General features: G+C 33.6%; 1 protein-coding gene and 1 long non-coding RNA gene across 2 annotated transcripts; both read left to right on the top strand.

The window, feature by feature from the left end:
* The first annotated feature begins 6000 nt into the window (after window positions 1-6000).
* LOC114260969 (uncharacterized) lies at window positions 6001-8017 on the top strand. Its single transcript, XM_028201175.2, has 3 exons — window positions 6001-6780; window positions 7353-7525; window positions 7624-8017. Exons 1-3 carry the CDS (start codon window positions 6283-6285, stop codon window positions 7799-7801), a joined length of 849 nt encoding a protein of 282 aa, XP_028056976.1. The 5' UTR covers window positions 6001-6282; the 3' UTR covers window positions 7802-8017.
* Window positions 8018-8920: 903 nt separating this feature from the next.
* Window positions 8921-12170, top strand: LOC145806432 (uncharacterized). Its single transcript, XR_014349558.1, has 2 exons — window positions 8921-9044; window positions 11954-12170. It is a non-coding gene; the product is annotated as an uncharacterized LOC145806432 (long non-coding RNA).
* The last annotated feature ends 261 nt before the right edge of the window (window positions 12171-12431 follow it).

Raw genomic sequence — 12431 nt, forward strand, 5'->3', positions numbered from 1 at the left:
ATAGTCACAAAAAGATAAAAATCAGTTAAAAAATTAATAAAATAAAATATCATTTTCAAACCATAATCGTTTCATTTTTTATCTCATAAGTCAAAAAAGATAAAAAAATTCAACTCAAACGAAACTTTTGAAGTAAAAAATTAAAAAATTAAAAATCTAATTTACTTCCCAAACAAAATCATAATATGTTTTTGGTGTCAATCGTCACTGCAATGTCTTGATGAACCCTCATTTGAAAATCAGAGTGTTTAAGTATGATGACTTGGTTTATCAAAACAAAAAGTGAAAAGAAAAAAAAATAAAATAAAAGTAATTGTAACCACTACACAATGGAGGTGAAGAAGAATAAGAAAGAGATTTTTGATGGGATAGAAAGAAAAAAACAATCTCAATTTTAATTGCGGTATGATTTGTTATTCTTGACACGACAAGATTAGCCGTAAAAAGTGAAAAAACAATAAAATAAAAGTAACTGTAACCACTACACAATAGAGGTGAAGAAGAATACGTAAGAGTTTTTTTGATGTGATAGAAAGAAACAACAATATTTAATTGCGGTATAATTTTTTATTCTTGACACAACAACAAGATTTGTCGTCTTTTATATTTTAAAGGAAAATGTTTGGTAGCTCAAATTTTTGTGGCTCAAATGGCTCAAATTTGTCAAAACGACGTCGTTTTACACTCAAAATCTGTCAAAACGACGTCGTTTTGACAGATTTGAGCCATTTGAGCCACAAAAATTTGAGCTACCTAGCATTGTCGTATTTTAAATTAGATTTTTTTTTTTTTCAAGTTGCGCACTGAGATTTTTTTTTGTTTTAAAAAAATATATATAGAAAAAATTAAAATATTAAACGTATATTTTGATGTTCATTATAGTCATTTTACTTTAAGATATAACTGTTATTAAAATATTATTTTATTAAGTATGTATACTGAGATAGGTAGATGTGTGAAAATAAAATTTTCTCAAAAAGTTAACCTTTTGACTTTTTTAGGTCAGATCAATTCTCTACTTTTTTTTACACATTAAAAAAAATCAAAAAATTAACTTTTAACCAACTTACTAACTTAAATAATTTATGTCAAGTAATGACTTAGACTAATCATATTTTGTATATCGTTTACACCAAAAAATGCATATGAACAAATTCATTCACACTGTACTGCCAGACATAAAAGAAGTGGTTGAGAACTACAATTTTAAATTCATAAATTGATATTTCAACAAAGTTAAGTTCTATATTATTGAGTGTGTAATAAATTAAAAGTGAACATTCTTAATATATTTACAACTCAATAAAATAAAAAGTAAAGAAAAAAATAAGTTTTAATTTTTTTAATCTCTAGAGAACTTTTTTTAATTTTTAATTTTTTAAGTCTATCTATTTTAATAGAACATAATAGTGAAAAAGTTAACTAAAAATGTAAAAAAGTCAACAAAAAAATTACTAAAGAAACAATTGCCAAAACCGATCTATTTTGTTTGGCGCAGCTTATAGGGCTACTTATAATTTTTTTTTAAATAATAAATTTGTACTAGAATATTAGGTGCAGTTTGTGTTTATAATTTATGAAGCAAAAATAATTTATATAAACTAAATAAAGTGGATTATTGAGAAGTAAAAAGAAAAGTACATGTAAATTTTATTTTTTAACTATTTGCTTTTAACTTGTCATAAGTTTTACTAAACAAATATGGGTGATCTGATAATATTTCAAATATTTTTTTTGGCAATTTGATAGAAAAAAAAAATGGAAGTTGGCTTGAATTTGAAAATTATTTGTATTTATTTAATAGGGGCATTTTTTGAATAATAAAATAAAAAAGTGACAACTTTAAAATTGTGAATTATGTGTTTTATTTAATAGATTAGATTTTATGTACAACCTACATCACCCCACACACTTTTATTTTGAAATATGTTTAGAATACATTTTTAGGTTCAAACTCTTTTTTGGGAGAAAAATTCAATGTAACAATGTTATGCTTATCACCTGCGTGTACTAAATTTTTTTGAGTGTGTATTACAGAATTTTCCTATTAGGTATCAGACTTGTGTTAATTTAATGAGTCGGTACTTATCTCTATTATTTTTTTGAGTGTCACAGAATTTTCCTATTAAGTATCAGACTTGTGCTAATTTAATGAGTCGGTACTTATCTCTATTATCAATACAATATTGTCACATTACATGACAAACAAAATGTAATTGTAATTTTGAAACCAATATGATATATGAATTCTCATGTCATTAAAATTTTCTCTTATCTTTTCACAAGACACTCATAATCATTGGTTTAGGTTTCAAAATCTGGTTAGTATCGCTTTTAAAATCGATTTTTAAAATAATTTAATGAAAAAATAAAATAAAACTCATTAATTTATATGGTTTTATCTTTGTTTTGGGGGTGTTAAAATATCCTTTATGGTATATAGTTTCATCAAACTGCCTTAAGAAAATAAATTTTGAAAAACAAACACAATAACGCATGGGGTGATTTGGGAAGTTGGTTAAAAGTTAGTTTTTTTATTTTATTTTATTTTTTTTTTGGATTTTTTGTCCTTTTGTGTGTAAAAAATGTGAGGTGATGTGACTCAAAATAGACTAAAAACTAAAAGTTAGCTTTTAGCTAGCTTCCCAAATTGAGTTATTACGTGCTTCAAAATGTTTATATGATTTAGAAATTAAAAGTATAATGAGACAGAATTTTAAAAAAAAAATAATTAAAATTGAGATGGAGTTTGGTATTGGCTATTTTAGTAATTTGCAAATTTTTTTATAATTTAAAAGACTGATGTGCTTGAAATTTTTTAACAAAATATTTTTATATTTATTTATTTATTTGTCAATAAATATGAAAATAATTACATTATGAGAGATATTTAATTAATCCACTAAACTAAGACCAACAACTAATACCATACAAATAGAAAAATATTTGAAACACTAAGGGTGTGTTTGGTAACGTTTACGTTTTCAGTTTATATTTACAAAAATTTTATAAACTGGTTTTTGTTTATTTTTAGAAAAACATAAACTACAAACATGTTTGGTAATTGAAAAAATGTTTTAAAAATTTTAAAAATATAAAAAATAGTGAGAAATGGCAAGTGGCGGCGAAAGACGGTGGTGGAAAGTGGTGATGGTGGGTGGCGGGTGGGTGGTGGTGGTAGGTGGGTGGGGACGGTGACGGGTGGTGGGTGGTAGCGAGTGGGTGGTGGTGGTGGCGGTGGCGGGTGGTGGTGGCAGGTGATGGGTGATGGTGGGTGATGGCGGGTAACTGACGGGTGGTAGTGGTGGGTTAGTGGGTGACGGTGGCGGGTGATGGGTGGTAGCGAGTGGGTGTGGGTGGTAGTGGTGGTGGCGGGTGGTGGTGGGTGGGTGGGTGGTGGGTGGTGATGGTAGGTGGGTGGGTAACGGTGGCGGGTGGTGGGTGGTGGCGGTGGCGGGTGGTGGTGGCAAGTGGGTGGCAGATGACAGGCGGTGGCGGTGGCGGGTGGGTGGGTGACGGCGGTAGGTGGTAGGTGGTAGCGAGTAGGTGGTGGTAGTGGTGGTGGGTGGTAGGTAGCGGGTGGGTAACGAGTGATGGTGGTGGTGGGTGGGTGGGTGGGTGACGGTGGCGGGTGGTAGGTGGTAGCGAGTGGGTGATGGTGGTGGTGGTGGTGGTGCTGGATGGTGGGTGGTAGTGGCGGGCGGGTGACAGGTGACTGGTGGTGGTGGGTGGGTGGTGGTGGCAGGTGGTGGATGGTGGTGGCAGGTGGGTGGTAAGTGGTGATGGCAAGTAGGTAGTAGGCGGTGGATGGTAGTGGCAGGTGGCGGGTGGATGGCAGGTAGGTGGTAGTGGTGGTGGCGAGGGGTGGGTGGTGGTGGCGAGTGGGTGGTAGGGGTGGTGGTGGCGGGTGGGGGTGGCAGGTGGGTGTTGAGTGGTAGTGGCAGGTGGTGGTGGGTAGTGGTGGCGAAAGACGGTGGTGGAAAATGTTAGCGGGTGGTGGCTAGTGTTGGGTGATAAAAAAAAAAAATTGAAAACTCAAAATGGAAACACATTTTTTGTGTTTTCATTTTTTGGCCAAATTTATAAACTAAGACCACTGATTTATAAATCAAAAATTTTACCAAACAAGTTTTTATTTGAGTTTTTAAAATTTTTATAAATATAAATAGAAAACTGAAAACGTAAGTGTTACCAAACGACACCTAAAAATTTTACCAAAATTTCTATAATATCTAAAAAGTCAACAAGCTTAGCCTAGTAACTAATCGCATACAAAGTGCCTGTTTGGCAGAGCTTAATTACAGCTTATTTCAGCTTTCAACTTAATTTAAGTTATTTTGATGTGTTTAGTTTAGCTTAGCTTATAGCTTTTTGGAAGTCAGAAATCAGCTTATTCTTTGAGTGGGACAGGAGATATTTTAAGAATAAGCTGGAAATCAGCTTAAGCTGAAAGTTATAAGTTATAAGCTGTTGAAGTATAAGCTATAAGTACTTTCTCACAACTCTACCAAACAGGGCCAAAGTCAATCAATAGTGCCAAATAACTACAAAGTCAACAGACTCTATAGCTAATCCACCAAGTTAAGCCCAACAACTAATCCTATATCAAATAAATTTTTAATAATTTTTTTATTTTTCTATTTGTGTTTGGTGTTCAAGTAAATTTACATATGTGATTGATGAAATTTATTATTAATCGAAGCATTCTTATATATTTTATTCGTAATTTTTTTTTATATTAATAAGTAAATTAATTTAAGATTTTTTTTTTTTTTTTCAACCTCAAGCTCAAGATCAAGCTCGAGCTCGAATTCAGCTCGTTTATGTACTCAAGTGAGTCCAAATTTGATTATTTAAGCTCAACTGAAGCTCGACTAATTCTTTATAAATAAGTTTAAACACTCAAAAAGTTGGCTCAACTAGATTAGGCTCATTTGCAACCCTAATGGAGAGTAAATGAGAAATAAAGTGAGGTGGAGAATTTAAATTTGTCCTTGTTTATTTATTTTATTTTTTTAAACTTTCATGTGCATTGCAAATATTTAAGGGTCTATTTGGTAGAACCTTTAAAGTTTAATTTTACTTCTTAGTTTGAGTGTGTTGTTTGGCTACAGTTTTAGAAAATCAATTCCACACCCATTTTTCAAAACATCACTTTTCAATATCATATGTCACAAACTCAAATCATAACCAAACAAAATACAAATTTTTCATAACCAAACAATATCATACACCGACTTTTCATAACCAAACAAATTTTTCATACTCAAATCATAATTCCAAAACTCACAAACTCAAAATACAACTCTATTCTTAAATCATAATTCTAAAACTCTACCAAATGCAACTTAAGATTCTCTACTTTTTGTCAATAATTTTCTTTACTTGGCATGTTAGTGTAATTTTCCCGTAATTATATCATATAAAAATACTTTTAGATTAACGACACACTTCATTTTAAAAAAAAAAAATTCACAGGGAAAAAAAAAACTAAGGCCTCGTTTGGAAACATGCTAATTTAATAATTTTTTAGTTATTTAGCTAAAATATGAGTTGTTAAAAAAAATTAGTATGTTTGGGATGACTTTTTGACTTTTTACGAAAATATGTGTAAAAAGTAGAGAGAAAAGAGAATCTTTAATTTTTTGGTATGAATTGTTGACCTTTTTACTAATTTAGTAACTTTTTGATTTTTTAACTAAAAGAGAAGGTTCGCAAACGAGGTCTAAAAAAAAAAAATGTGAATATCCAGTTTTATTAAAAAATAAAATAAAATCGAGGGGCGTTCCCATATCTGCAAAAAAATCTCAGGGTGTTGTGTAAAATATTGTAAGGCCTAGTTTGGGATCTACTATATAATCCATTTTTTTATTCTTTTATCTTTTTTTCATAACATCACTTTTCTATTTTTTTGCATATTTTTTCATAAAAAAACAAAAAATACATTTTTTTAGGACACCCCAAACCAATCCTAAATTATGTTTTGCATGATTAAAAATCAACTGCTGTGATCTAACCTTAAGCCTATCATCTCTCCTATATGAACGCCCAAACCAATCCTAAATTATGTTTTGCATGATTAAAAATCAACTGCTGTGATCTAACCTTAAGCCTATCATCTCTCCTATATGAACGCCGAAACCGCTCTTCTCTCCGTGCTCGAAACTCTCTCACTACCATAGCCGAGTGCCAGATTCTCTCTCTAATATAAAACTCTTGTTGTTCTTGTTCAATCAAATCAAATCAAGTATTCTGAATCTAAAACTAGGGTTTTGTGGAACAATGCTTCTTCGAAGCTCTTCGACGCCATTGCTGAATTCATTGTTTCAGTCCTCGGCGTCGCCAGAGGCTGAAGTCTTGCTTCAGATTTCGAAGCCTCGACCGGTGCCGATGGTTTCGTTGCCTTGGGCGAAGACGAAGATGAGCAGAGCAGTGTCCGAGAGCGATCTGAGAGAGCTCTCCATCTCCAAAAGCCGGCCATTTGACAAGAGTTTGAATGGGTTACCGGAGATAGCGGTGGAACAGGAGGAGAGAGAACTTGGTTTTGATTCGAAATCGGAGCCGTTGGATCAGGTGCTGCTTTTGGGATCTGCGTTGGAGGAGAGTGTTTTTGTGGGCGGTGGTGGTGGAGGATCGGACGGTCGCGACAGGGATGGGAATTGTGGGGATTGGGATTCTAATAATGGGAATGATAGTAGGGATGTGTATTATCAGAAGATGATTGAGGCTAATCCTGGGAACGCTATGCTTCTTAGCAATTATGCTAGATTCTTGAAAGAGGTAAAATTCTTTCTTTCACTTTATGTTTGGCTGCCAGGAAAGAATACGAGGAAAATGAGTAATGTTGTTGTGAAATAATTTTAAACTAATTTGTTGATTTTTCAAGTCCAAGAACAGAACCCATTTTTAATTTTTGGTATTCTCGCACATTCCTTGACGGGCTGGGCTTCCCTCCAACTGGAGGATACTGTTGGCCTCGTGGAGATTCACGACGATAATTTGAATTATTTTTTAATGTGTAGTACTCGTCGAAGATTATATGCGTGTAAAAAATTATGTTATTCGGATATCGATAACTACCTCATCGGATCAAATTTCTGTCAACTGTTTGTTTTTTCACTATTAATTTTTTTAATACAAAACTGATTTGTTCACGAAACTATCGATAGCCGATCAACGTAACTTTTTTACAGGCATATCATATTCGACGAGTTTACACATAGAACGGTTGGAGGGAAGCCAGCCCCTTGACGAAACCATATTTTGAGGTTGGATTTGCATAACAGAACACGATAGGATTAACCACCTGTGATCACTCTGTTTCTAATGTTTTGATTTGTAATAAAAAACAGGTACGGGGAGATTTTGTCAAGGCTGAAGAGTATTGTGGGAGGGCAATATTGGCAAACCCAAGTGATGGGAATGTTCTATCACTCTATGCTGATTTGATATGGCAGACCCATCAGGATGCTCCTCGTGCTGAGGCTTACTTTGATCGGGCGGTTAAAGCTGCCCCAGACAACTGGTAAGATTTTGCAATTGCGTGATATGCTTCAATGGCATGATTAGTAGTTGGTTTCAATTGAATTCACTTGATATGCTAAGTTGATTTTGATGCTGCAGTTATGTTTTGGCTTCGTATGCTCGGTTTCTTTGGGATGCTGAGGAAGAAGAAGAAGAAAAAGAAGAAGAAGAAGAAGGTGTCGTTGAAAGAGAAGAAAATTGCAATATTAATTTATCACCAGCAGGTTTCTTCCTAGGAGCTTATCCTCCACACCCTCCCATAGCTGCTACATATTAGGTTAACTCTTTCGTCATCCATCACTTGTATAATAGCTAATAACCTGACCACTTTTTCTATCTGTTCTTCCATTTTCCTTATTTTTTTTTGGGACCATTTAGAAATATATTCTTGAGTAGCTATGATTTTTCTTTTTCTTTTTTCTTTTTTTTTCTTTCTTGGAGTTTTGACCTGTAAAAAAGAGAATAAATGATGAAATAAATTTATATTTCAGTACACCCCATCTCTATTTCTTCTTGTTTGTTTGTATTTTGACACTCTTTTGAGTTGGGATAAGAATGTGCCATGAGATGGAAAAGAAACGTTCAGTGAGATAGCTCAATATAGTTCATTCATCTATTTGATTGGTGAGGGATGCAAAAAAAATCTTCTCTGTATAATGTGTGGTGTTAACACAGATGTAAAGCGGTACTTGTGGACCGAACAACCAATGTTATCTAGTGTTTGCATCACTTGCATGGACCCTGTGTTTGCATCACTTGCATGGACCCTGAAACTTGTCGCTATTCGTCTGTTAACATTTGATCAAGAAATGACACCCTGAGTACTCAACCCTGAAAACTACACTGGTTGAAGTAGGTGTAAAAGCTTCTTTCCGTCTCCCAAATCTGCAGTATGTAATTAACAATTAAGAAACAGTAATAGGATAGGGCAAAGGTAGGTCTTCTAAGCCTTTGGTATAGGTTCAAATCCTATTCGATGCAAGAAATGTTCCGGTATGCAATGCACACTGTATGCAACCCTACACAACATTACGTGAGTTTTTAAGAATTGAAATAAGTGATTACATAATAATGCGCAAGTTAAACACAAAAATTTGCGTAAATTCATGAAAACTTGTGTGATTAAGTGAATTTGTGTTAAACTTAAGTATTTTTGTGAAATCACTTGTATAAGTTCGTGAAATTTTGTATAATTTTGTATAGGGTTGCATATAGTGTGCAATGCACGCTCAAGATTTTTCCATTAGATGCAATTTATTTCCATATTTTTAAGGGTTTTATGTCAAGAATGACATTTTGAATGATTCTAATCAGAGGCTTGTTAAGTATAAAACGTTCCATATGTCCCTGAATAGTTTCTTTCCAACGGGATTTTGCTTCCTTGGTGAATGTTTTGCAGAAAATAGTGTGTCCATTTGGGGAGTGAGCAACAAGCTGCGTTTTGCAGCATTCCACAAAAGGCAATAAGCAGCATAAAAAAGCAAGCAGGTTGATTTGGGATGGGACAAAAAATGCAAGTGGTGAATTTACGTAACTGTCCTCTATGAAATTACATAATTGGTCAAACAACCACATGAGTTAAAAATTAAATTTCCTAAGTTTGGTGGGATATTTTGATCATTTTAATGTGTGTGACACCATAAATAAATATTATACAACAAAGCAAAAAAGTAACTTTTTATTAACTTTACAAATCACTTTTCAAAAAAATCAAAAAACTTGGCAAAAAGTCAAAAACTAGCGTTTTACCATCTTCCCAAAATACCCCAGTACATATATATATATATATATATAAATATCCCAAATATGCAGTATATAATTAATAATTAAAAAATAGTAATAGGATTATGTATTATGTATTTGAAGGAAGGTGGGTACTGGCTCATCAAATTTTGATTTCGCAGCGGCAAATGCAAGGGAAGATTGGGATATCAGAATAATACGTGTGTAGATGAACTTTGAACCAACTTCCCTGTCCTCGATGAACTTCGTACCAACTTCCCTGGTAATTACTTGTGTATACGAGGGTGTTCACGGCAGTGGCGATTCCAGAAACTTATCAGATGGGGGTCACTCCAAAAACTTAAATTTCACAAATTTTATGAGGAAAAAAATTAAACTAATTAAAATTTGAACTTCTCCAATTTTAAGTAAAACAAACTTCTCATAAAATATTATTATCTTAACAAAACAAAAAAATACATAAAACTTTTACAATTTCATTCGTTGAGGTGCCATTTTTTGGAATCGTTGCATGATAACATCATTATTAATAGTATGAAACACATTTGTTTCTATATATGTTATCACACAATTATTCAACCATCGAATTATTAGGTTCTCATTCTAGTGAGTGCGTTGTTATTTTTAATTTGTTGGGGTCAATGTGTTATTAACTAAAACTTTTACCATATATATATATATATATATATATATATTTAAATTCTTTTGGCAAGCTGATGGGGAGATGTGACCCCATCAGTTACTACCTAGCATCGCCCCTGCTTCACGAGTAGGTTCGAGTCGATTTTACCCTCCATTTGCCAACTGACCCGAAGACATTAGGTTAGAGAAATGGTTACTTGTCACCGACTGCCATGCAACTTGAAATCGACCGTGTCAAACTATATGGTTTGACGGTCGGTTCAGTCAATATTTGAACTGTGGTTTTGACCTGATATCTGTTAATAGTAGGAATATCTGTTATGATTTTCATTATAATATGAAATTGAAGGCCTTAATGACATTAGAAACCGAAATTGGTTAATTTAATGGGATCGGCATAATTTTAGAACCTAATAAGAAATTTGATTAAAATTTGATTCAGTTCAGAAATAATAAGTTTGGATTAACTTAACTTAAACCTTGATCAACACCCTAAGCTAATCTAGTGTATATATATGATATAATTAAGGAATTGAGCTCAAAACATTTCATTTGGTTGAGATTGTGCAAGTTAGAGAGAGAGTGAGTCATCCTACAGAGAGAGAGGAGCTAGAGACTTGAAGATTAGCCAAGGAGCTTGAAGGATTGTGAAGTACAATTTAAGAATTTGTTAGTACATGCTCAATTGAAGACTTTAGGTAAGCATTTGAACCTTAATTTGTGAAATTAAATCACCAAAGATGTGAATTCAAGAGGATTATGTGATTAAATACAAGAATTGAGTTAAGATTGTTGAAATTAGAGTCAATTCATACATGCATGGATAAAAAATCCATCACTTTGAGTATGAGTTTTTCCATCCATGTTAGAATTGAGGATCATATCATACATGTATTCAAGAATTAAGTTGTTCTGAAACTAATCTCCATGTTTTTAAGCTTTGGAAAGGAATTTGAAATTAAATGTTACATGCATGATCATTTGAGTTAAAATTCATGAAGCTTTGGGCTATGATTTTACAAATTGACTTTGTATTCATGTTCTTGGAGGAGTTTTAAGTGTTTATGAAGTTGTATACAAGCCATGCAAGAGTTTGATTTGAAAACACAAGTTTTGAAGTTCAATTCAGTCAGAATTCTGTTTTACCGCTTGAGCGAACAATTTATTGCTCGAGCGCACATAGCATGCATCTAGTATTTTTGCAGACATTTGCAGTTGGCTCGAGCGACCGCCTTTTATTTTGCACCTTGGCTCGAGCGAACATCGAGCCTAGATTTGGACCATCCAGTACTTTTGCAGACCAAGTGGACTGCTCGAGCGACCAATGTTGCACTTGAGCAAAGTGCTTTGTTTCAGTAAATTTTGAAAAGACATATTCTGATCACGGTTGCATCATCATTACCTTCTGTGCATTCTTAGGCATGAATTGAACATCCTAAATGAATTAAAGAGCTAAAAAAAAGCCTAAGAGAATTAAATAAGTTAAAGAACAATTCGGTTAAACAATGTGATTCGATATGTGTGTGTTTATGAATTGTGTAGGACCATCCGTGAGGACGACTCAACAACCGAATCACTGTGAGTAATATAAGTACAAATATTTTCTTACTTGCTCTATTTTCTGAATGTCCTAAAGTGATAAGCTTTTCTGAAATTGTGCTTTTGCAAGTATGAATGAGTTTCTATCTGTCTGATCAACATAATATCTGCAAATGTATTTGATGAATACGAATGCATATGATGGACCCAAGGTTGTTTTATTTATTTGACGAGTCTGATTATCGGTTATGAGTTGACCGAATGGTCATTATACAGCTGTAAATAAATGGGCTCAAGGTCATTCTGTTATCTATTGGACCTGAGGTCGTTCTGTTATATGTTGGACCTGATGTCGTTCTATCATATATTGGACCTGAGTCGTTCTGTTATGATATGAAACTATTACGAGAATTATTTTGTTTAATATTAGAACGCATTCATATAACCCCTTTACTTTGATGTTATTGACTAGGCGTTAACTCATTCCGTATTTATATGTATGTAGGTGAGTAGCGGGATGTCTAGCCCCAGCCCTGGTGAACCTGTGAAGGAATACCGAATTTTGTGGAGTCAGTCCAGGATGCCTCACGCACGAGGCTTTTGTCTTTTGATTTTCTGTTTTCTTTTGTTGGTCATGCTTGACCGTGTTTGTATATAAGTTTGATGTTTGTAAGTTAATGCCATATGTATGACCTTGGATATATGGAATATTTTTATGTGTATATGAGTGTAAGTTATTAATATATAAGAAATTTTTGTTCATGCCATTTATGCACAAACTCGTTGGATAAAATTTTATATATATGCTTCTGCTTCTGGCCCCATACAATTAAATATGATTAGATTTCTATTTGAGGCCATAGGTAATTTCATGATTACTGGGCGATTATGATCTAAACCTCTAGGGGGCGGGTTCGAGTCATGACATGAACAATCCACTGTTGGAACAATGCCATGCCATTACCATCGCTATGAACCATGGA

Source organism: Camellia sinensis, chromosome 13, assembly GCF_055761805.1.
Source record: "Camellia sinensis isolate YWXY chromosome 13, ASM5576180v1, whole genome shotgun sequence".
Taxonomy (NCBI): Eukaryota; Viridiplantae; Streptophyta; class Magnoliopsida; order Ericales; family Theaceae; genus Camellia; species Camellia sinensis.